At 41.9% G+C, this 24545-nt stretch overlaps 2 protein-coding genes and 1 long non-coding RNA gene across 15 annotated transcripts in view; 2 read left to right on the top strand and 1 right to left on the bottom strand.

Annotated features, from left to right (window-relative positions):
• The window catches only part of LRP8 (LDL receptor related protein 8), an 82072-nt gene extending 78290 nt beyond the window's left edge, over nucleotides 1-3782 (top strand). For all 12 annotated transcript variants that reach the window (XM_063613853.1, XM_055235303.2, XM_055235304.2 and 9 more), the window contains one exon: nucleotides 2274-3782. In XM_063613853.1, the coding sequence (XP_063469923.1) occupies nucleotides 2274-2312 (39 nt within the window). In that variant the 3' untranslated portion in view covers nucleotides 2313-3782. The remainder of the gene's footprint in view (nucleotides 1-2273) is intronic.
• A 2753-nt stretch (nucleotides 3783-6535) lies between these two features.
• Nucleotides 6536-10740, bottom strand: LOC129458907 (uncharacterized). The gene is made up of 2 exons (XR_008649766.2): nucleotides 9961-10740; nucleotides 6536-6881 (listed from the first exon to the last, which is right to left on the bottom strand). It is a non-coding gene; the product is annotated as an uncharacterized lncRNA (long non-coding RNA).
• Nucleotides 10741-10763: 23 nt separating this feature from the next.
• Nucleotides 10764-22651, top strand: MAGOH (mago homolog, exon junction complex subunit). Of its 2 annotated transcripts, none has more exons than XM_055235307.2 (5): nucleotides 10764-10945; nucleotides 13677-13735; nucleotides 15645-15755; nucleotides 20595-20677; nucleotides 22398-22651. In XM_055235307.2, the coding sequence occupies exons 1-5, from the start codon at nucleotides 10858-10860 to the stop codon at nucleotides 22495-22497; spliced, it is 441 nt and encodes a 146-aa protein (XP_055091282.1). In that variant the 5' UTR covers nucleotides 10764-10857; the 3' UTR covers nucleotides 22498-22651. The 2 variants fall into 2 exon arrangements, with proteins under 2 accessions (XP_055091282.1, XP_055091284.1); XM_055235309.2 differs by having other exon boundaries at nucleotides 10767-10900; nucleotides 22398-22529.
• Nucleotides 22652-24545: the final 1894 nt, after the last annotated feature.

Raw genomic sequence — 24545 nt, 5'->3', positions numbered from 1 at the left:
GAACCAAGGCAGGCGCAGCCAATCCTAGAAGGCTTTCTGGTTTGGGAAGGCTGCAAATTGTAAGCTGGGTGTTGGGGCAAAGAAGAAAAATGGGTTAGTCACAGACCAATGAATGGCATGTGGAAGAAAGCGATCAAGTTTGGGGCAGGGCAGACAGAATTGCTGCTGAGGCAAACTGTTCATGAAGGGGAGACATGGGAAATGAGATGGAGCAAATGAGGAGGGTTAGCAGACGGCCTTGAGGATCCTTAACCTCGGCCAGTCCAAAAAAATAGTTGCTTGACCAGTTTTTGAAGATCAGAGGGGGCACAGTGGAAGAAGCACTGAACTTGGAATAAGAAAACTCCCAGTTCCATCCTTCCACCACCCTGTGATCTCAGTCACTTCTTTCTGCTCACTGTTATTTGTAAAATGAGAATAACAACCCCCATTCTACCTGCCTCCTGAGTTTATAAAGTACAAGTGAGATAGCACATGTGAGAGCACTTTGTGACTTACAAAGCACTCTGCACATGTAAAGTGACATTATTTCCAGAGAAAGAAATGACTCAGGGGGAGTTACTCCTGATGAGTCTAAGGACCAAGTAATAAGCTTCTGCCAGTTGCAGAGAAATAAGGAAATCAACATTTAGTGAGCACCTACTGTGTGTCAGACACTGTTCCCAGTGTTTTACATACATTTTCTCATTTAGTCTTCATAATAACCTTATCAAGCTGATATTATTAGCCCCATTTTGCAGATGAGGAAACTGAGACTCATAGAAATTGAATAACTTGCCTAAGGTCATAGCCAGGAAGTGGCAGAACCAGAATTCAAACTCCAGTCTGTATATACACAAAAGCCCATGCTCTTTCCTTTATATCATGAGGTAAATAGCCTTGAAGCTCTGGAAATCAATATTCTCAACAACCTGTCTCTCCTCTGTCCATTTCTCAGATAACTGTACCATCACTACTGGGGCCTATCTTTGGCCTAGAGGTCTTCTTGGAGAGAGTGGGAGGGTAAGCTAGACTAGAATAAAATAGTCTTAAATATCTACACTGGTGGAGGATGGCCATTGCATTCATAAAAAAACTACAGATAACCCAAAGATGACTTGAAAGGCAGTAGAGTTACTTTTTATCATATGTAGAATGTCCAGAGATGGGAGATACTAGTCTGATTCTATTTTATGTTGGTTACATTGACCTAGGATACTCTGGGCCCTATGTGTTGTTAGGTACTATGGTAAACACTCTCTGTGCATTATCTCATTTGATTCCTCAACAACCCTGTGAGGTAGGTCCTATTACTATTCCCATTTGATAGATGATAAAACTAAGTCTCAGAGAAGTAAAGTGGCTGGCCCAGATTCACATAACTATGAGGAAAAGTACTGAAGCTGGGGAGGGTCTTTCCAAAGGAGGGTATCTGGGAAATGGAAAAGAGGCAAACAAGATTACATCAGGACTAGTTGGGGAAAGTTAGATGTGTATCCTGGAGAAGAAAACACTCAGAATGAAGGGAAGGGAATTCAAACACCATCTATAAATTTCAAGGGTTGTCCTATGTAGAACTGTCTCTGAGTCTGAGAGATGGAATCAGGGAATGTCAGAAGATATAAACAAACAAATTTCACATTAATATAGGAATTTAAATCTGTTGTCCACAATGGAATAGACTGGCTCAGGGGTTAGTGGGCTCACCATCTCATGGTCAGCCATTTTTGGCAGACAGGAGTCTAGCATCTACCTAATGACTGGAAAGCAGGGGTGAGGGAGAGAGGGATGGAATTTAATTAACGTGCATTGCCTCCCAACTCTGTTTAATCTGTTGGGAAGGTGCAGTATATTACCTTCCTAACTGTGATTAGCATGCAAGAGGCAAGTAACCTCATAGCCTGAAATTTAACATTTGCCAAAGCTAACTCACTGAAATTGACCAAACCTAAAATCCTATAAGGGAGGATTGAGAAGATTTAGATCTGTGCAACTCTACTTTACAAAGATACAAAACAGAATGATGAAAAAATCTACAGCTTTGGATTCATACAGACCTTGGATCAAATTTTAGTTCAGCCACTTGCTATGTGATCCAGAACAAACCCTACTTAAGCTCACTGAGTTTTTTTTCTCATCTGTAAAATAAATAGGATAAATCCTGTCTCTAAGGATAGTTTGAAGATTATGTGAGCTAATACCTGTTAAAGTAATGTAAGTCTATAATTTGTCAATACTCAATAAATAGTAACTCTTATGGATCTAATGATGAATTCTTTGGTTTGTCCCCCCAGCGAGTGGCATTAAGCCTTGAAGATGATGGACTACCCTGAGGATGGGATCACCCTCTTCGTGCCTCATGGAATTCAGTCCCATGCACTACACTCTGGATGGTGTATGACTGGATGAATGGGTTTCTATATATGGGTCTGTGTGAGTGTATGTGTGTGTGTGATTTTTTTTAAAATTTATGTTGCAGAAAGGTAACCACAAAGTTATGATGAACTGCAAACATCCAAAGGATGTGAGAGTTTTTCTACGTATAATGTTTTATACACTTTTTAACTGGTTGCACTACCCATGAGGAATTCGTGGAATGGCTACTGCTGACTAACGTGATGCACATAACCAAATGGGGGCCAATGGCACAGTTCCTTACTCATCATTTAAAAACTATATTTACAGAAGATGTTTGGTTGCTGGGGGGCTTTTTTAGGTTTTGGGGCATTTGTTTTTTGTAAATAAGATGATTATGCTTTGTGGCTATCCATCAACATAAGTAAAAAAAAAAAAAAACACTTCAACTCCCTCCCCCATTTAGATTATTTATTAACATATTTTAAAAATCAGATGAGTTCTATAAATAATTTAGAGAAGTGAGAGTATTTATTTTTGGCATGTTTGGCCCACCACGCAGACTCTGTGTGTGTATGTGTGTGTTTATATGTGTATGTGTGTGACAGAAAAATCTGTAGAGAAGAGGCACATCTACGGCTACTGTTCAAATACATAAAGATAAATTTATTTTCACACAGTCCACAAGGGGTATATCTTGTAGTTTTCAGAAAAGCCTTTGGAAATCTGGCTCAGAAAATAGATACCATGGTTTGTGCAATTATGTAGTAAAAAAGGCAAATCTTTTCACCTCTGGCTATTCCTGAGACCCCAGGAAGTCAGGAAAAGCCTTTCAGCTCACCCATGGCCGCTGTGACTCCTACCAAGGCTTTCTTGGCTTTGGCAAAGGTCAGTGTACAGACATTCCATGGTACCAGAGTGCTCAGAAACTCAAGATAGAATATTCCTCACCCTCAGCTACTCCTTGTTTTAAAGTTCAGCTCTTTGAGTAACTTCTTCAATTTCTTTCAGGACACTTGGGTTGAATTCAGTAAGTTTCCTCTGAAGCACCCTGAAGGGTGCCATCCTTACAGAGCTAAGTGCAGACATTTCCAGAACAGCCCAAGTTTACTATAGAGACAGACCCAGGCACTGAACGTCTAGGACATGCTGTGGATGAGGATAAAGATGGTGGAATAGGTTTTATTACATCTCTTATTTCTCTTTTCCCCTTACTCTCTACCATTTCCTTTATGTGGGGAAACATTTTAAGGTAATAAATAGGTTACTTACCATCATATGTTCATATAGATGAAACTAATTTTTGGCTTAAGTCAGAACAACTGGCCAAAATTGAAGTCATATTTGAGGGGGGAAATGACATACGCAATATTATAGTATATTGGATATTTATGTTCACACAGGAATTTGGTTTACTGCTTTGTAAATAAAAGGAAAAACTCTGGGTATATGTATAGATGTTCTTCATTATAGACACCTTCTTTGCTTTTCCTGGCCTTGGGGGAGGAAGGGAGAAGTGCTCTTTTCTATTTGTGGGGTCTCCCATTGGAAATATAATCCTATAGTCCCAGAAGGATTCAGTCCCCAATGGCTTTCCCATCCAAAGAGAAAGAGTTTGAGTATCTTAACTCTACTGTTCTACCACTTACTCCCACTAGACAACCAGGGATGCAACATGGAAGTGTTTTACTTAAGTAGGAGCAGAGGAGACGCATCCAATCTCATCATACCTGGAACCTGACACATTTAAGCAAATGCCTTCCCATCCCTACCTGCCAGATGCCCCCAACTCAATGAAGTTGGATGTCTCACCAGCTTGATACCCTTTGAATTTTCAGTCAGACATTCTGGAGTTCTAGCATCCTGTACCTAGGACCTTCCTCTGCGTCACTCTTGGCCTCCTAAACTCTAAGAAAATAACTATATTCTGGAGCTTGGGCACTGTGTTTTGCATAATCCAGCAATCTCCTCATGACATGCATGTGTTGATAGTCCTGAAACATTCATTGAGAGGGTAAATGCAGTTGACCTAGAATGATCAATACCAAACAGAATTTTAAGAACAGGTGGCCAACTCCTATGGAGCTTACTCACATATTACTATTCTTTTAAGAACGGAAAGTAAAATTATTTTTGACTGAAAATAAATGATGACAGTGAAAAACATGGAAATGTACTCAAAACAAGTGACTTTTTCTGTAACCTTCTTCCAAAGAAACTGAATTTTCCAAGGAATTAAATGATAACAGTGGCTAAGGCATGGTTTCTAAACTTTCAGTCAGATCCTGGCATCACAGAAAAAAATAATGAATGGGGTCTGGACATACAGCCTGAGATCTCAAAATGATGATGAAATTCACAACTTTTCTCAGAGACATCCATGTTTCCTGCATATGCTACAACTGCAGTTTTAAAGAGGCAGCAATGGGAGCAACCCTTTACAAGAAACAAATTGTGAAATACTGTGTTGGATGGCAGTAAATAAGATGAAACCTGAGGAGTCGGATCCACCTTCCCCCATTTGTAGAGGATTTTCAGCCTCATTTTGAGGTGTAGTTACATATCTTTTGCCTTTTGCCCCCTGTGCATAGGTACCTACAGCCAATCACAGATCACAGAATCACTGGACTATAGAGCTGGAAGGAAGCTCAGAGACAATGCCAAGAGGGCAGAAAATTTATCAGAAGCCAGTCCCAGTGCTTTTTCTCCATTTCCTTCTGCAGGAAGACTATTTTAGGCTGCCTAAACATTGTATCAAACCTGCTACCTATACTATGGTCTACCTTTCCTCCAGTGGAATGACAAAGGCACTAGCTGAAATGCCTTCTAGAAACAGAGAAAACGAAACTGTACTTATTTACTCTTGATAGCACGGATTATTTATAAAACAGATTGAAGTAACCCGTTAACTGGCAAAAAGAGAACGAGATCGGATTTAAATGTATGGTAGTAAGTCCTATTGATCCCTCCAGTTATCTCAGTATGACTGCAGTATATTCATTCACTAAAACCACTCACTAGATACCAACTACAAACCTGGCACTGCAGATGTAAAGGTCAGTCACACGTGTTCTGACTTTACAGAGTTCACAGTAGCAGTGAACGAAGATATATGTGGAAACAAAAAAGGCATTGATTCTATTCAGAGCACTGTTAGGGCACAAAGGAGAGAGGGGTCTTTCCACCTAAGAAGATGAGGAATAGGGTCATCATAGAAGTGACCTTAAGTCTTAAAAATTAAGAAGGGCATTCCAAGCTGCTTCAGGCAGAGACACATCAAGCTAAAACACAGAGGTATGAAAGAGCATGGGGACTTTAGGAATTGCACAGTTCATTCTAACAGGAACAAAAGGCTCAAGGGGGGCAAGAAATGAGGCTGTATGGAAAGAGGTTCAATGTAAGCACTTTATAAAATAGATTAATTTCTGATTCAATGAAGCATTTCTTGATCATTGTGTACAAGGCACTAAATGCATCATGGAAAATTCATTAGGATGCATTGCCAGCACTTTGCAGACCTGGTATTATTCAGCCTCAAGCTTTCCAGTGGCCAAAGGGAAATGCTGACTGCTTTTCATACATTTGAGTCAAAGATTTTTTTATATGGTCAATGAAGACTAATATAAGGGCAGTGGGATTTTCATAGAAGCATGCCATGTTGTCGAGAGCCTCTTAGATTTTCTCAACTGTGAGAAAGAAAACCGAAAATTTTGAAGACGCTGAGTCTGGAGAGGGGATACCAATCACTGTCCAGTTAGACACTGGTGGGAATGGGGAAATGGCACAGGAATGCAAGCCTCTCCACCCTACCCCCCGAACTCCAGCCATACACACATCATTTCACAAAATATAAATGAGTTAGCATTAAATGTTTCAGAGTAAATAATTCCTTTTCCCAAAATGCATGAAGATAGAGTAACAGACTTCTCACACTGTATTTTTAGGGTATGGATAATTTAGAAGGTTAAAGAATTACTGCTTCAATTTTTCAGTTAAAAAAAATCAGGAAGCTCTGTTCATTCAGGCTATGCACCATGTGCACAGTCAAGAATTAGCAGAAACAATCTGCATTTACAAACACTTTGTGCTATAAAAAAGTAATTTTTAAAAAGCCACTTGTATATATATATATATATATATATATATATATTTAAAGCCAAGCTTTTGATACTTTTTTACAAAAACTACAAGAGAAAACAAATACTTGTCCAAACCATATACTTTTAAAAGAGCATTTTTTTTTCCATACAAGCTGTTGTTAATTTGGGGGTAAAGTGCTGGTTTGCAAACTTCATCAAAGTATTCCCAAGCGGATTTTCCTTTTTTGTTTCCCCCCACCAATCCCCAAGTTACCATATTCAATGTAAGAATCAGGCATGTTAGAATGTTGTGTCACACTAACTGGTTCTGCTCTTTTTGTCTTGTCATTCGAGTTCCGTTAGCTTCTGTACGCAGTGCCCTTTGCAGTCTGGTGTCTCTTCTAGAGGCAAGGGGGCTGAAGATGGCGTGCTGCATCTCACTAGCTATACTGGCATCATCTTGGTAAACTGAAAACCAAATGTGGACATTTGTAAAATCAGTGCACTGTTTCTAGAGAGAGATTAAATTCATTTTTAAAAAATCTTTAAGTTTTGTTTCATTGCAATACTTTAATGAGGGGGAGTGAACTATCACTGAGTCCCTAATGTGTACCAGTATTCTACATAAATTATCCCAATCTTTGTCAACAAGTCGGTGAGATAAATACTATCAATACTATCCACTCCCATTTTATAGATGAGAAAATGGGCAAAGTAACTGCCCAAAGTCACAAGGTTATTTTTAGTGCCCCCAAAGAGCAATTGTACATGTAGCATTCTCTGCCTAAATTTTCCTTCTCTGCCTCCATATGACTAACTCCTATTTGTCCTTGAGTACTCCACTTAGGTAATGCCTCCTCCAGGAAGCCTTCCCTTTTCTCTAAGACTAGGTTAGATAACTCACCTCTGTACTTCCATAACAATTTTTGCCTACTTGCATCCCAATACTTCTGCCCTACCATTGATTCCCATGCCATTGGGGTTGCTTTTGCCAAGGTCATCCAGGACCTCCTCGATTATAAATCTGGTAAACATTTTCAGTCTTGATCTTCCTTGACCTCGAAGCAGTAGTTAACACTGTTAGCCACTCTTTTCTTGGAATACTCTTATTTTGGCTTCCATGATACCATTTCATGCTTTTTCTCCTATCTCTCTGGCCACATCTTAGTCTCCTTTGCCTACCCCTTAAATTATGGTATTCCATCTCAAATCCATCCACTTTTCTATCTCCATTACTGTACTTTTTTTTTTTTTAAGAGACAGGGTCATACTCTGTTACCCATGCTGGAGTACAGTGATAGGATCATAGCTCACTGCAACCTCTGCCTCCTGGGCTCAAGCAATTCTCCTGTCTCAGCCTCCCGAGTAGCTGGGGCTACAGGCACATGCCACCCTGCCCAGCTAATATTTTAACTACTTATCTGAATGTCATACTTCTAGTCTTTTCATTTTCCAATCTAACCTACAACACTGCAGCCAAAGTGTCTTTCTAAAGTGCCATAGATGTATCACCACCTCTTCTTTCCACTTTCCTGCTTAAAGCCCTTCAGCTGCTTTACTGGCACTAAAATCCAATATTCTTGGGTTTGCCCAAACTCTTTTAATATGGCTTATAAAGCCCTTCATGATTCGGCTTCTGCCCCGTCTCCAGCCTCATCGCTCACTACTCTATATTCTAATCACACAGTTCTGGGCCTCCGTCTGGAACATTTCCTTCAGGAACATTTCCCTGAGGACCCTACACTGGATTAGGAGTCACCTCAGGTGCTTCCAGAGTACTCTGTGCTTCCTCTCTTGGTAATCTTATCCTTACATGGTAATTGCTTGTATGCTCCTTAACTGCCTCCTGCAAGCTCTGTAAAGAACTGTCTTGCTCAACATTGTATCCTCTCTGCACATAACACTCAGTGGATGCTCAATAAATGACGCTGAATGCAGGCACCGCAGACACACTGACCATGCTCTTTCAGTTACACCATGTCTCATATCCAGAAACCTGGATTACTTCACAGCCTGACTGGAGTTGTGAGTCCTTTGAATTTCTCAACACTTTTGTTATTTGCCACATCTGAAGATCCCCAGATTCACTTATGATTTTTATAATTTTATTCCTGGAAAATAACCTTGTAGCAATTGTTTAATCCCTCTACGTACTTAACTCTAATTACCACCTCAAGATTGTTGGGATGATTCAAAGAACAAGCACAGGTAATCCCACTGACCCTAGGGGCTGACATTTATTAGGTGCTTAATACCTGGTGGTTCCCTTTTTTTCTTTTTCTTGAGATAGGGTCTTGCTTTGTCACCCAGGCTGGAGCGTACTGGTGTGATCATGGTTCCCTGCAGCCTCGACTTCCCAGGCTCAAATTATCCTCCTACTTCAGCCTCCCAAGTAGCTGCGACTACAGGTGTGCACCACCACAGCTACCTATTTTTTAAATTTTTTGTAGAGACAAAGTCGCCTATGTTGCCCAGGCTGGTCTCAAACTCCTGGGCTCAAGTGATCCTCCTGCCTCAGCCTCCCAAAGTGCTGGGATTACAGGTATGAGCCACCGTGACTAGCCCCCTTCTCTTTTATACAATTCCCTTGTTACCACCCATATCCAGTGTTCTGTAATAAAAATGTCTTATGGTTTTACAGCAATTTACAGTTTCCGAGACATTGCTTCTTATAACAGTTCTGCTAGGTGTACATTATTATGCTCATTTTAAAGAGAAGGAAACTGAAGTCTAAAAAGTTGAGTCAGTTCACCTTTGGTTACGAGTCATTGTTACACAAGGGATTATTTTAACCCGTGTCCAATGATTCCCGCCCCCCGGCCACACCTACTCTACACTCTGCTGCTAATGCTTTTTCAGGGAGAAAAGGACTCAGTGTTAAGACTGAGGGCCGGGCACGGTCGCTCATGCCTGTAATCCCAGCACTTTGGGAGGCTGAAGCAGACAGATCACCTGCGGTCGGGAGTTCGAGACCAGCCTGGCCAACACGGTGAAACCCCGTCTCTACTAAAAATACAAAATTGCAAAAATTAGCTGGACATGGTGGCGCATGCCTGTAATCCAAGCTACTTGGGAGGCTAAGGCAGGAGAATCACTTGAACCCAGGAGTTTGAGACCAACCTGGGCAACATAGAGAGACTCTGTCTCTACAAAAAACTTAAAAATTAGGTAGGCGAGGTTGCGGTGAACTGAGATCACTCCATTGCACTCCAGCCTGGGCAACAAGAGCGAAACTCCGTCTCAAAAAAAAAAAAAAAACAGACTGCAAATAGGAATCAAAGACTGCTGTCCCAACTTACAAAATCGTATACAGTTCTAGTTGCCGGGACCCAAGAATGATGTCATCTCAGCACTATCTCTAGAACCATTCATTCTTTCTAAGCCTAGAACTTAGACGAGTGAAAGCAGGTTCCTATTACATAATTATGATCTTGATTGCCTGGGCCTACTCAACTGTAAATTTTTTCCAGAGCCACAAAGGCTTCACAGAGGACAACTTTGCCCTGAAAAGAGCCTCTTTGGTCAGTGGTCCTCAACTCTGACTCACCTGAAAGCTTTACAAAAAGTACCAATGCCCAGGTCCAGCGCTGGAGGTTTTAACTGGCTTGGGGTAGAGCCCTGGCATCAGCATTTTTAGAGGCTCCCCAAGTGATTCCAATGTGCAGCCAGGCAGAGAATCACTGCTCGGTAAGTGGGATGATTGGAGAGTGAGAGATCAAATACTCTAACTTCTCACAGCACCTATTCTAGAGATCAGTGGGGCAGAAAGGTAAAAATAAAAGGTGGAAAGGGATGAAATGGGTAAATGTGGGTGAATTAGTTCCAGGGAAACGGCAATCTCCACTGTGGATTCAGGGAAGGCGTCACTGAGGAGGGCTTTCTTAACAGTTCAGGTCAGTGGAAGCCAACTCGAGGCACACATCGTGCGCGGCATCCTCCGGGGAGGTCGGGTCATTTCACCCCATTTTACTGCCGAGATGACCTAGGTCCAGAGACGGTAAGGAGCGGTGTACGACTCACACAAGTCGGGGGTCCTGTGAACCGAGGTTGAGCCTGTCGGGCCTTTGGCCCGAGGTCTTTAAGCGAAGTCACCAGACCCGGCGTTCAAAGCCCAGAGGTAGGCAGGCGGCTGGCTCTCGGCCTCAGGCCTGGAGAGAACCCACGGATAGGAACCTCAACCTCGCTCCCGCGTCCAGCTGGAGGGGCGGAGCTGGCTGGCCCCGCCTCCGGGTTAAACAAAGTTCGTTGCAGACTAGGCGTGAAGGGGTGTGGCAGTCTTGTTGCCACTTCCGGGCGAAGAGGTTAGCGAGAAGGAACCCCTCCACGACGCGACGACAGGACCTGACGTCACTTCCGCGCGCCACCGCAAACGTCAGTGTCGGGCGCAGAACGCGGCAGTGCGGCTTGCTCTTGGAAGTTCAGGCTCGGTTGTCTTTTGGGAGCCATGGAGAGTGACTTTTATCTGCGTTACTACGTGGGACACAAGGGCAAGTTCGGCCACGAGTTCCTGGAGTTTGAGTTCCGACCGGACGGTAAAAGCAGCCTGCCGCCCGCCGGGAGCGGGGACCAGGCCTGGGGGCCGGCGAGTGGGGAGGCCCAGGGTGGGAAATCTGTGGGTAACTAGAGGAGGGAGGAACTGAGACCTGTGCAGTGCAGATCTGAAAGGAACGCCACAGTGTCTGCTCCACGGGGTCTTCCTATCCATTCAACAAACGTTGACTGAACGCCCACTGTGTGCCAGGCTCTGTTCCACTCTTTGGGGATACGGCAGCGAAGGTAGACAAACTTCCTCTCTCGTGGAACTTGTGTTTTACTGCCGGGAGAGAGATCATAAACAAAAAGATGATTCCAGATAGCAGTGAGTAGTCAAAAAATAACATGGTAGAATAATTGCTGGATGGGCTGCTTTTAGATAGGTTGGCCATTAGAGAGCTCTCTAAAGGGTATATTGCAGCCGAGTCCTAATTAACAAGAAGGGCTCAGCCTTGTGAAGCTCACAAGGAAGACCATTCTACCCAAAGGGAATACCAGATGTCAAGGCTGCAGGGCGGGAATGAGCTAGGCGTGTCTCAGGTGGTCAGTGTGGTTGAAGAGTGGTGAGCTGGGAGATAGCAGGAGATGATGTCGGATAGGTAGGTAGGAGCGGCACCTTGTAGGTCTTTATAGACCACGGTAAAGAGTTTGGACTTGGAAGACTCTTTTTTTTTTTTTTTTTTTTTGAGACGGCTTTCGCTCTTTTTGCCCAGGCTGGAGCGCAATGGCGCGATCTCGGCTCATTGCAACCTCCGCCTCCGGGGTTCAAGCGATTCTCTTGCCTCAGCCTCCCGAGTAGCTGGAATTACAGGCGCCCAACACCACGCCCGGCTAATTTTGTATTTTTAGTAGAGACGGAGTTTCACCATGTTGGCCAGGCTGGTCTCGAACTCCTGACCTCAGGCGATCCGCCCGCCTCGGCGTCCCAAAGCGCTGGGATTACAGGTGTGAGCCACCGCGCCTGGCCGGGCTTGGAAGGTTTTAAGCAGAGAAGAAATGTGATCTGTTCTTGAAAAAGCATTCTGGTTATCGGCTGCAGAATGGGCAAGAGTGGAAACAGGGTTATTGATTAGGAGACTGTTGCAGTTGTCAAGACAAGAAAGATGTTGGGGGCCGGGCGCGGTGGCTCACGCATGTAATCCCAGCCCTTTGGGAGGCCGAGGTATGCGGATCACTTGAGGTCAGGAGTTTGAGACCAGCCTGGCCAACATGGTGAAACCCCGCCTCTACTAAAAATACAAAAAGTAGCCGGGTGTGGTGGTAGACGCCTGTAATCCCAGCTGCTCGGGAGGCTGAGACAGGAGAATCGCTTGAACCTGGGGCAGAGGTTGCAGTGAGCTGAGATAGTGCCACTGTACTCCAGCCTGGGTGACAAAGCAAGACTCTGTCTCAGAAAAAAAAAAAAAGATATTGGTTGGGACTACAGAGATAGTAGAAATGGAGAGAAAGATTTAGGAAACTGTTGGAGGCAGAACCAACTGGACTTTGATCGTTGATAGGATTTTGTTGGCAGAGGCACTGTGGTGAAGGAAAGAGGAATCAAAGATGACAGAAGACATCCACTAAGTGGGGCACAAAGATGAATCTGATAGGCCCCGACTGTGAGGGAGATAGATTTGTAAGCAGTGATAAAACAGCGTATTAGGTGTTGTGGTAAAAAGAAACAGAGGAGGCTCGCAGCAGAGAAGCGTGCACCTAACCAAGCCTGAGGGTCAGAGGAGGCTTCCTACATAAAATGATGGGAGGAGGGGATGTGAGGAATTGGTTAGGAGACCAAGAAGAGTCAAGAAGGCATTTTAGACAGCATGCAAATAGGCTGAAAACCAAAAAGTGCTTGGGATGTTTCAGGCAGAAACCAAGTAGTTTGACTCCAGCTGTGTGAGGGAAGAATATTGCAGGAATGAGGCTGGAAAAGCAGACAGGGGCTTAGCTTAGCTGTATGCCATGTTGAGGAGTTTGGATTTTACCAGGAAGGCAGTGGAAAGCCATTGACTTTATCAAAGTATTAGAGTAACCTAATCTGATAGATCTGTTACCACATCACCTTGTCCACTGTATGGACAGTGAACTGAATGTGAAGAAACTTGAGGCAGAGAGACAGCACAGAGGCTGTTGGAATAAATTCATTGGGCTCATCTCACATGTATGTCCTCTAGTCTACATGTGTTCTATTTCTTTCTGTCTTCTCCTCATCCCCACCGTATACTCACATTAATCTGTCAGATGCACACATGGGCAAAGGGTCTTGTGTACCAGATGTGCTCAGTGGTAAAAGCAGCAGCTTTTCCATCACAGAAATAGAGTGTGGCACAGTCACATGATAATACATGTAAACAGCATCCTACAGTTTTCAAAATGTTTTCACAGCTCATTTGAGCCTCAGGAGGTCCTATGTGCCAGTTAAGTTATCAATTACTATGCCTGTTTTCAGGATATTCACCTGCAAAAATGTGATTCGACAAAGTCAGAAAAGAGCCTGTCTGTGTTTATACCTCACCTGAGCTGCTTTTTGCAGTAGTTGAGTGTCAGCTGTATATTTGGCTGTTTAAGCCTGAAGTGAAGAACTGAAAAGACTAGTATTGTTGACATACCTTAAGAGTAAATAATAAATCTGTTAGACACTTTGAGCAAGTTAGATACATTTTGGGCAACTGCTGATGCCTTGGTATGGTATTGATGCTTTATTCATACGTTTTTATTATACATTTAAATTGTTTTTTGCCCCCACAGGGAAGTTAAGATATGCCAACAACAGCAATTACAAGAATGATGTCATGATCAGAAAAGAGGTATGAGCCTTCTGCCTTCTGAGAGTCCTTCATTTGCTACATTTCAGCTTTTTGTCTTGCATTGTTTTTATTGTTTCTAGTAGTATTGAAAGATAAAGAACAGGGAGAGAGACACATGTCTATAGACAGCTTCTGGATTATTTCCCAAATCATCTTTTAGTTGGGATTTTTTAATTTTACAATGTGGAATCAATTACTGGTAACCTTTGACATACCTTGGTTTGAACCCTGAGTCTGCTGCTTACTACCCCATGTAGCCTTGGGCAAGTTCCTGGCTGAACTTGATAAATCTGTTTCTTCACCTGTAAAAACAGGAATAATAAAAGCTATCTCCCACTCCCAAGTGCTGTCATAAAATTAAATATGTTATATTTAAAGTGCTCTGTATATTTCCTGGCACATAGTACACAATGGAGAGCTATTTAATTTGCATCTGAGTGAGAAAGGGAGCATGGGAAAGCAGTTGACATCATTGAATGCATGTTAGATGTCAGACATGGCATCTTATTTAACCCTGATTGTCAGCCCATGTGATGGGGGAGGGTATTATAGCCCCCTTACAAATAAGAAAATAAAGGCCCAGATATTAATTATGAGGCTTGTTCAGAGTTACCCCTGCTAGAAAGAGATACAGCAGGAATTCCCAATCCTGCCCCAGTAAAGTTCATATTCTCTGTTCTGTGATTTCTACTATATCATTAAGGCTTCATCAAAGCTACTCTTTCCTTTTAACCACTTTGCCACCTTTGAAAATGTCTTAGCATATATTTTCATACTGTTATTTTAGCTATTGATTTTATGCTTATTCACACATGTCAATATCCTCACTATTTTTTTACACAGGCATATCTTTTAAAATCCTCAAGAGTGTATTACCTAGTTAAGAATAACTGGCCGGGCGCGGTGGCTCACGCCTGTAATCCCAGCACTTTGGGAGGCCGAGGCGGGTGGATCATGAGGTCAGGAGATCGAGACCATCCTGGCTAACACGGTGAAGCTCTGTCTGTACTGAAAATACAAAAAAAATTAGTTGGGCATGGTGGCGGGTGCCTGTAGTCCCAGCTACTTGGGAGGCTGAGGCAGGAGAATGGCATGAACCCAGGAGGCAGAGGTCGCAATGAGCCGAGATCGCACCACTGCACTCCAGCCTGGGTGACAGAGCGAGACTCCATTTCAAAAAAAAAAAAAAGAATAACCAGGGCATGTGGGTGTCGCAGTCTCTTTTTTGCTACAACAAAATGCCTGAGACTGGGTAATTTGTAAGCAGTAAAAATATATTTCTCACAATTTTGGAGGCTGGAAAGTCCAAGATCAAGGTGCTGGCAGGTTCAGTGTCTAGTGAGGCCCAGTCTCCGCTTCCACAACTGTGCCTAGTTTTTGCATCCTCCAGAAGGGATGAATGCTGTGTCCTCATATGGTGAAAGAACAAGAAAGGGGCCAGCTAGTTCCCTTAAGCTCTCTCCTAAGGCACTAATCTATCCCTGGGGCCTCTGCCCTCAAGGCCTGATCACCTCCTAAAGGCCCTATCTCTTAACACTGTTGCATTGGGGATTAATTTCAATATGAATTTTTTGGAGGAGACACAAACATTGAAACCATGGCAGGGGGCACTCACAGATCTGTTTTGGGTTTCGTTGTGAGTTGGCTCTGTGGGCAGGCAGAAGGGCCATGTGAACAGGATGTACCAGGAGGTAGTAACAGCTAGATAGGGGACCGAGGTGCAGTTATTGGATACTTCTGACCCTGTCCCTCACCTGCACCATGCCGAGGTTGAGCATGAATGTCTTCCCACTTAAGGAGATGCCAGAAATAAGTCTGCAGGAACAGTTATTTTTATCTTCCATCACTATCTGAGTCAAAGCACTGCTTAAGGATACAACATACATTTTGTTTTTTAACTTGCTTTCAGGCTTATGTACATAAAAGCGTGATGGAGGAACTGAAGAGAATAATTGATGACAGTGAAATTACCAAAGAGGATGATGCACTGTGGCCTCCTCCTGACCGAGTGGGCCGGCAGGTGTGTTTTATTGATTATCCTGTAGTGCAGAAATCTTACAAATAAGATGAGGTTTAGTAATCTGCATATGATAGTGAAACTCTGTGTGTGTGTGTGTGTGTGTGTGTGTGTGGTGGTGGTGGTGGTGGTGGTGGTGGTGGTGGTGGTGGTGGTGGTGGTGGTGGTCCCAGCCCTGCAGAAAGCAGATTGCCAGCGCCTTGGTCTAAGGAAGCATTAATCCCATGGGAAGGAACAGGGAGAACAAGTGCTGCTGGCCACCAAGAACCCAGCCTTGAATTTCTTCTTAGGACCCCCCACACTCCCTCCTCCACATAAAGTTTTTGCTGCCTATCTCACTTATTAACTACTATGGACAAAGCATTGTGGAGATACAAAGAGAAATAGAACATAATTATTTCAACAATCTAATGAAAGGAAAATCATACAAATAATTCAGTGTATGTATTTAAATTCATGTATATTTATATACATTAATGTATATATTCATTCTAAGCACCATTTTGGTAACTAAAAAATAAAAGCCACTGTCATATTGAACTGAATTAACAGAAAAGGTATTTTCACTCTGACTGCTACCATCCTAATCCAGACTTCTAATAGATTTCCTTGTTTTTCCTCTTGTTCCATACCATCCATTTTTCTATCCTGAAAGCCAGTGTGATTTGATTTTTTTTTTTTTTTTGAGACGGAGTCTCACTCTGTCACCCAGGCTGGAGTGCAGTGGCATGATCTCAGCTCACTGCAGCCTCCGCCTCCTGGGTTCAAGCGATTCTCCTGCCTCAGCCTCCAGAGTAGCTGGGATTACAGGCACACACCACCATGCCCAGCTGATTTTTGTATTTTTAGTAGAGATGGCGTTTCACCATGTCGGCCAGGCTAGTCTCAAACTCCTGACCTCAGGTGATCCGCCCGCCTTACCCTCCCAAAGTGCTGGGGTTACAAGCGTGAGCTGCTGCATTCTACCAGTCTGATCTTTTAAAATGTAAATTTGCTTATGTATTCCACTGATTTAAACTCCAATGGCTTCTCACTGTACTTAAAATTCAAACTCCCACCTTATCTTTTACCATGCTTCCAATCTGTCATGGTGTTCAAACCTTACTAGCTTCATTTCTGTTCCTCAGACATACCTAGGTGGTTCTTACTTCAGGGCCTTTGCACTTGCCACATTCCGCCTAAAATATTCTTCCTTTAACTCTATACAAAACTGTCTCTATTATTGAGGTCTTCAGAAGTCACTTCCTCAGTGATGTCTTGCCTGTCCATTCAATCTAAGAAGTCTCTTCCCATCATTAAGAAAAAGATCTGTTGTGTTGTCTTTTTGTGTGTGTTTTTTTTGCTTTTTACTTTCAGTTTCATCACAATATGTGTTGTCTTTGTAGCACTTATTGTCTAAAACTGTCTTACTTGCTTTTCAGTTTTTTTCACTGCTATATCTCTAGTGACTAAAATAGTACCCATCTATAGTAAAAGCTCAATAATAATGTATTTGTTAAATTAATATGAAAACCCATATAAACTCATTCCTAATAATCTCAGAATGATGGACCAACCCTTGAAGAAGAGTTTTTTTTAAAAATCCACTCTCAGTACTTACTAAAGTTAACTTTAATTTATGTTTGAGGGATCTCAGTAATATCATATATATGTATTTTGCTTTACCATTTATAAAATTTTTATTTCTGTTAACTTGTTCTGCCATCACAACAATTCTGTAAAGAGGGAAGGGCATATTCCTTTGTACCAGCAATAAGCCATTGGATACTGTAATTAAAATCAATCCCATTAATAATTGCAAGAAAAGTTATAAAGAACTTGGGAATGCATTTAACAAGATGTACAAAACTTGAAAGGGCTTTATAGAAGGACAAAACTATGTATCGTTTTTGTGGATGGCAAGATTCAGTATCATAAAGATGTCGGTTTTCAACAAAGTAATTTATAAATTCACTCTTAATTCAAATAAAAATCGCAGTAGGCTTTTTTTCCCTTTAGAATCGAATAGAATGACCATTAAATTCATGGAAAATCAGAAGCAAGAGTAGCCAGAATAATACTGGAGATTTCTTATAAAGCTATGGTCATTTGTAGTATGATATTGCCCCTGGAATTGACAGCTAAACAAATGGAACAGAATAGAGAGCCCAGAAACCAACCTATGAATATATGGAAACTTGGAAAAGTATACTACAGAGGTGGACTTTCACGTTAATGGGAAAAGAACGAATTATTTAATAAATTGTACCAGGACAGCTGACAATATATTTATGGAATATTTTTTAAATTAGGCCATAGAAATCAAAAATTTTAAACAGAATATAGACTTTTATTATTTCTGGGTAGAGAAGGAGTTTTTAAAACTCCTTAAGGGGTAAGATTGGTAAATTTGACTTCTTTACAACTTAGGTTTGACAAAAGATGGCAAGATAAAGTTGAAAGATAAGCCATAGACCGGAAGAAGATATCTGCAAAACATAAAACTGGCAAGAGTTCTCTATCCAGAATATATAAAGAATTACAAATTAATAAAAAGACACTCCCGTGGCAGAATGTGCAAAGGTTATGAATAGATAACTTACAAGATCAAACTAGTGGCTAATATGAAAAGATTTACGGCTTCATTTGTAAAATGAAAGGACAACAGTGAGATACCATTTCAGACCCATTAGAATAACAACAGAAAAAAATCTGCCAAATTTAAAAAATGATAGGAGAAAAGAGTGAGAATAAAATTAGTATAACCGCGTTAGGGAGTAATTTTGTGGTATCTGGCAACATTTAAAATACTAGGAATTATGTGGAGACATTTTCACATGTACAAGGAGATGTATAGAAGAATATTCTTGCTACATTGTTTATAGGAATAAAAATTCAGAACTTAAGTTTATTTCAGTAGGGAAATGGAATACCATAAGCATTTAAAACTAATGAGCTAGATCTGTGTAACTCAACATTGATAAATCTCGAAAACAATGTGGAATGAAAAATGTAAAAAGTGTGTATAATAAGACCATTTTTGTAAAAATTTTAAAGCACACTACCACGTCTAGGCCAGGTGCAGTGACTCATGCCTGCATTCCCAGCACTTTTTTTCTTAATTGGGAGGCCAAGGTGGGAGGATGACTTGAGGCCAGGAGCTCAAGACCAGCCTGAGCACAGTGAGACCTTTTTTCTACAAAAAACAAACAAACAAACAAAAACCCTAAAAATTAACTGGTGGCGCATACGTGTAGTCCTAGCCATTCGAGAGGCTAATTTAGGTGCAGTATAGCATGAGCCCAGGCGCTCAGGGTTACAGTGAGCTCTGATCCTACCACTGCACTTCAGCTTCAGTGACAGGGTGAGACCCTGTATCTAAAAAGAAATAAGTAAAAACATTACCAAATCTGAAACGAGTGGAACAAGTCAGGGGATACAGGAAGGAGAACAGAATGGGAGATGGACATAAACTTTGTAATATTTTACTTCTTTTTTAAAAAAAATCTGACACAAGTATGGCAATAATTTATAAATCTGAGCATTGGAAACATCTCAGTTTTTTCTATTTTCTGATTGAATTATAACAAAAAGTATATATGAATCAAAAAGAAGAAAAAGTAAGTAGGGCTCACAAGAATATAAATTCCACAGGGCAGAGATCTTTGGTTTGCTTGGTTTTACTTATCTGTCCAAAGCACTGAGAACAATACCCAGCACCCAGCAGGCTACACATAGATACTTTTTGAAGGTTTATGGTACTCATGTCACTGTTTGGAAATTGAGATCCAACATCATACAGGTAGGGAGTGACAAAGTGGGGATCAAACCTAAGGTCTGGAAGTTGCCTAGGTAGATTAGATTCTTTGGTTTTTGTTTTTGTTTGTTATTGTTGGAGACAGGGTCTCACTCTGTTGCCCAAGCTGGAGTACAGTGATGAGATCATGGCTCACTGCAGCCTTGACCTCCTGGGGTGAAGGGATCCTCCCACCTCAGCCTCTCTAGTAGCTGGGACCACAGATGCACGCCACCACACCCAGCTAGTTTTCGTATTTTTTGTAGAGATGAGGTTTTGCCAAGTTGTCCAGACTGCTCTTAAACTCCTGGGCTCAAGTGATTCTCCTGCATTGGCCTCCCAAACTGCTGGGATTGCAGGTGTGAGTCACCACACCCAGTCCAGTTGTTTGGTATTTTTAAAACATAGATGTATTCATGTTACTCCACATTGTTGACAATGAAAACTCATACAAAATACTACATAGGCTAGGCGCAGTAGCTTGTGCCTATAATCCCAGCACTTGAGAGGCCGAGGCAGGCGGATGACCTGAGGTCAGGAGTTCGAGACCAGCCTAGCCAACATGGCGAAACCCTGTCTCTATTAAAAATACAAAAAAATCCATCCTGGCTAACATGGTGAAACCCCGTCTCTACTAAAAATACAAAAAAATTAGCCAGGCATGGTGGTGGGCACCTGTAGTCCCAGCTACTCAGGAGGCTGAGGCAGGAGAATTGCTTGAACCTGGGAGGCGGAGGTTGCAGTGAGCCAAGATCATGCCAGTGCACTCCAGCCTGGGCAACAGAACGAGACTCTGTCTCAGGAAAAAAAAAAAAAAAAAAAAACCTACATAGATTTTTCCAAATCTGAGAAATGGTAGAGCCTTAAGGGTACAACTTCTTCTAAATATGAGCTGTATTTATCTCTTGTTTCTAGTGCCCAGCACAGTTTAGTGCTCAGAGTGAACTGCCCTTGTTTTTGTGGCCATCTGTAGTCAAGTTTGTGTGATTTGGCAAATGACTAATCCTTCTGTGTGCTTGATGAATAATCCAATTCTACTTGACTTAGATTTTCTAAAATGTTTCTAGGAGCTTGAAATCGTCATTGGAGATGAACACATTTCTTTTACAACATCAAAAATTGGTTCCCTTATTGATGTCAATCAATCCAAGTAAGTGTGTGTGATCCTTATATCCAGTTGTGTCTGTTTTGGAGCAGATTGATAAGAAACCTTAACCAAATTGGGACCATTATGGGAAGATCTGGGGCAAATGCAAAATGCAGGTGGGCAGCTTTGTCCTCCTTGTTAGGGAGGGACCCCAAATTATTTTTGAGGACTTGCTCCTATTACTTTTGGTGTTTCATTCAGCCATTGCTACTGCGAGCTTCTTGTTGACACACACATACAGATTAATGCATAGGAGCAGCCAGAACAAAAAATGCAATATGCCAAAAAAGTACTCATGATAAACCGTAGAGTCACCAAGTCTGAATAGCTTTCTCAGTGTGACTGTTGAGACTGGCACCTCTTAAAATCTGACTTCGATGAAACTTGACATTTTTTAGGATCTAAATTTTATTTTATTTTAAATTTATTATTATTATTTTGAGATGGAGTGTCGCACTGTCACCCGGGCTGGAGTGCAGCGGCACAGTCTCAGCTCACTGCAACCTCTGCCTCCTGGGTTCAAGCGATTCTCCTGCCTCAGCCTCCTGAGTAGCTGGGACTACAGGCACCTGCCACCACACCCGGCTAATTTTTTTGTATTTTTAGTACAGACAGGGTTTACACCATGTTGGCCAGGCTGGTCTCGAACTCCTGACCTCATGATCCGCCTGCCTCGGCCTCCTAAAGTTCTGGAATTACAGGCGTGAGCCACCGTGCCCTGCCTTAAATTTATTATTTTTTACAAAAGCATTGGTTTGGTGAAAAGGGATCAAGATTTTAAAATTCATGTTGTCAGTGGGGCAGATTATCAAGTTGAGGCATGAACCTATGTGCTACAAAGAATCCTTAGAATTTGGCAACTTCTTTGGCTCTTATGTTTTGAGGGTTCAGGATTAGGTACGGCTCACTTTTGGCAAATGTTGGGCATAATTGTCTTCCTTTGGACACTCTTCTTAGCCAGTGATGCCACAGTAATCTTCAACCTCTTGGTCCTGCTTAGTACTACTACTTTTTTAAAAAGTTTTCCTAACTCGGGCCGGGTGTGGTGGCTCACGCCTGTAATCCTATCACTTTGGGAGGCCGAGGCGTGCGGATCACCTGAAGTTGGGAGTTCAAGACCAGCCTAACCAACATGGAGAAACCCCGTCTCTACTAAAAAATACAAAAAATTAGCCAGGCGTAGTGGTGCATGCCTGTAATCCTAGCTACTCAGGAGGCTGAGGCAGGAGAATCTCTTGAACCTGGGAGGCAGAGGTTACAGTGAGCCGAGATCACGCCATTGCACTCCAGGCTGGGCAACAAGAGCAAAACTCCATCTCAAAAAAAAAAAAAAAAAAAAAAAAAAACAAAGTTTTCCTAACTCTGAAAGTAATACATGTTCATTGTAGAAAATACAGGAAATGTAGAAAAGTAGAAAGGGGAAAATCATCCACAACCTTATCAATCAGACAACCGTTATTAATATCTTGCAGTATTTCTTTTTAGTCTTTTTTCTGTGCATTAATAGAATATATACTTTTTAAGAAGCATAAAAAATAGTTGAGATTAATAATTGTTATTTTAATTATTTTTTTCACTTAATGTAAGCATTTCCCTATATTAAAAACTCAGCATATTTAAATTACCTCATAATATACCATTTTAATATATAGTCTTTTCCGTTTTAGGGACACTTGATGGGTCAAAGTTTTAATGCCTGAACTTTTTTCCTTTTGCATTTTAGGGATCCAGAAGGCTTACGAGTATTTTATTATCTTGTCCAGGACCTGAAGTGTTTGGTCTTCAGTCTTATTGGATTACACTTCAAGATTAAACCAATCTAGATTGAATATTGGTGTGGACAGGGGGTTGGGGGGGGTGGGTGGGAGTAGAAAATTTTGTGTATATCAGGGCAGTATTTTTTTATAAACTATAAATGATTGTCTTTAATAAATATGTGATAAAATCCAATTTTTATTATTTTATAAAGACCTGAACATGTGAACTCTTCTCAATTACTTTGTAGAACACTGACATTCTATGTGAAGTATTGCCCAAAAATCAAGTCTAATTATACCTACCATTTTACAGGAAATAAGAGAATACAGAAACATGTTTTAAAAATACAGTGGGACTTCAATCAGCCATATTGAGAGGAAATTCCAAGGCAAATGACCTGGTTTCTTCAATAAATTACAAGGGAAACAGATGGAATGGGAGCTTATAAAGGAGACTTAAGAGACACATGACACAGTGTTTGGACCCTATTTGGATAATGATTCAAAAAAATGTAAAATTAGGCCAGATGTGGTGGCTCACACCTGTAATCCCAACACTTTGGGAGGCCGAGGTGGGTGGGTCACCAAGACCTGCCTGGCTAATATGGTGAAACCCTGTCTCTACTAAAAATACAAAAATTAGCTGGGCGTGGTGGCATGAGCCTGTAATCCCAGCTACTCATGAAGCTGAGGCAGGAAAATCGCTTGGACCGGGGAGGCAGAGGCTGCAGTGAGCGGAGTTCGTACCACTGCACTTCAGCCTGGGTGACAGCAAGACCCCATGTCAAAAAAAAAAAAAAAGGTAAAATTAATACCATTAAGGAAATTTAACACTGGTTTGATGGTTTAGGTATGAAATAGTATGATGGTTGGAGTTTTTAAAATCACCTTTTATAGATACAAATATTTTAGGTTTTAGTAGGTATTTCAGTGTAGGGGAAAATACTTTGGTTTCTTACATGATAACAAGATAAAATGCCTGGTCTCAGAAAAGTTTTCCATTAATCCACTTTAAAATCAGAATACCAACAGCCATTCAGGACCAAGATCAAGTTGTATAGTGTGGGAATTTGTTCAGCAGGTAGACCTGTAGACAACTTTTTCTTTCTGCGAAATTGCATGGCTTCTTTAAGCACAGTACTGGTTGAACAGATAGCACCTGCTGAAAGGAACCAGGCCTTACTAAGCCTCATCTGAAGGGAAGGGATTAGCCTAAACTCACCCTGCTAAGAACAGGCCAGCTTGGGACAAGGTCCCAAGTGTCCTGACTCCTGGACCCATTCTTTTTCCACCACACTCTACTTCAAAGACTGTGGGGCAAGTTAAGAACAGCACTGAGATGTCAGGGTTCCTGACTCCAGTGCACCTCCTCCTATAAGGGTATTTGGGGCAATGAAGCAAGTTGGTAGTAAAGTAGACATCAAAAAAAGTCACTCTAAACTTTTAAAGAAGTGACGGGACCTCAGGTGATAAAAGAGTCTTTTTTGTTTTGTTTTCTGAGGCAAAAAAAACTTTAGTGAAGAAAAGTATTCTTGGCTAGGTGCAATGGCTCACCCTGTAATCCCAGTACTTTGGGAGTCTGAGGCGGGTGGATCACCTGTGGTCAGGAGTTTGAGACCATCCTGGCCAACCTGGTGAAACTTCATCTCTACTAAAAATAAAAAATTGGCTGAGTGTGGTGGCACACACCTGTAATCCCAGCTACTTGAGAGGCTGAGGCAGGAGAATCGCTTGAACCCAGGAGGCAGAGGTTGCCGTGAGCCAAGATTTCGGCACTGCACTCCAGCCTGGGCAACAAGAGCAAAACTCCGTCTCAAAAAATAGAGAGACCGGGCATGGTGGCTTACGCCTATAATCCCAGCACTTTGAGAGGCCGAGGCAGGCGGATCACCTGAGGTCAGGAGTTTGAGACCAGCCTGACCAACATGGAGAAACCCCATCTCTACTAAAAATACAAAATTAGCCTGGCATGGTGGTGCATGCCTGTAATCTCAGCTACTCAGAAGGCTGAGACAGGAGAATCGCTTGAATCTGGGAGGCAGAGGTTGCGGTGAGCCAAGATCATGCCATTGCACTCCAGCCTGGGCAACAAGAGTGAAACTCTGTCTCAAAAA

Source organism: Symphalangus syndactylus, chromosome 19 (genome assembly GCF_028878055.3).
Source record: "Symphalangus syndactylus isolate Jambi chromosome 19, NHGRI_mSymSyn1-v2.1_pri, whole genome shotgun sequence".
Lineage (NCBI taxonomy): Eukaryota > Metazoa > Chordata > Mammalia > Primates > Hylobatidae > Symphalangus > Symphalangus syndactylus.
The sequence above is the reverse complement of the archived record's forward strand: the minus strand, read 5'-3'. Positions and strand labels throughout refer to the sequence as shown.

Bases quoted from the DNA above. Each gene is read 5' to 3' on its own strand.
- MAGOH (XM_055235307.2), top strand. From the start codon at position 10,858: ATGGAGAGTGACTTTTATCTGCGTTACTACGTGGGACACAAGGGCAAG. The intron at 13,736-15,644 runs GTATGAGCCTTC...ACTTGCTTTCAG, and splicing joins ATGTCATGATCAGAAAAGAG to GCTTATGTACATAAAAGCGT. The intron at 15,756-20,594 runs GTGTGTTTTATT...AAATGTTTCTAG, and splicing joins CTGACCGAGTGGGCCGGCAG to GAGCTTGAAATCGTCATTGG.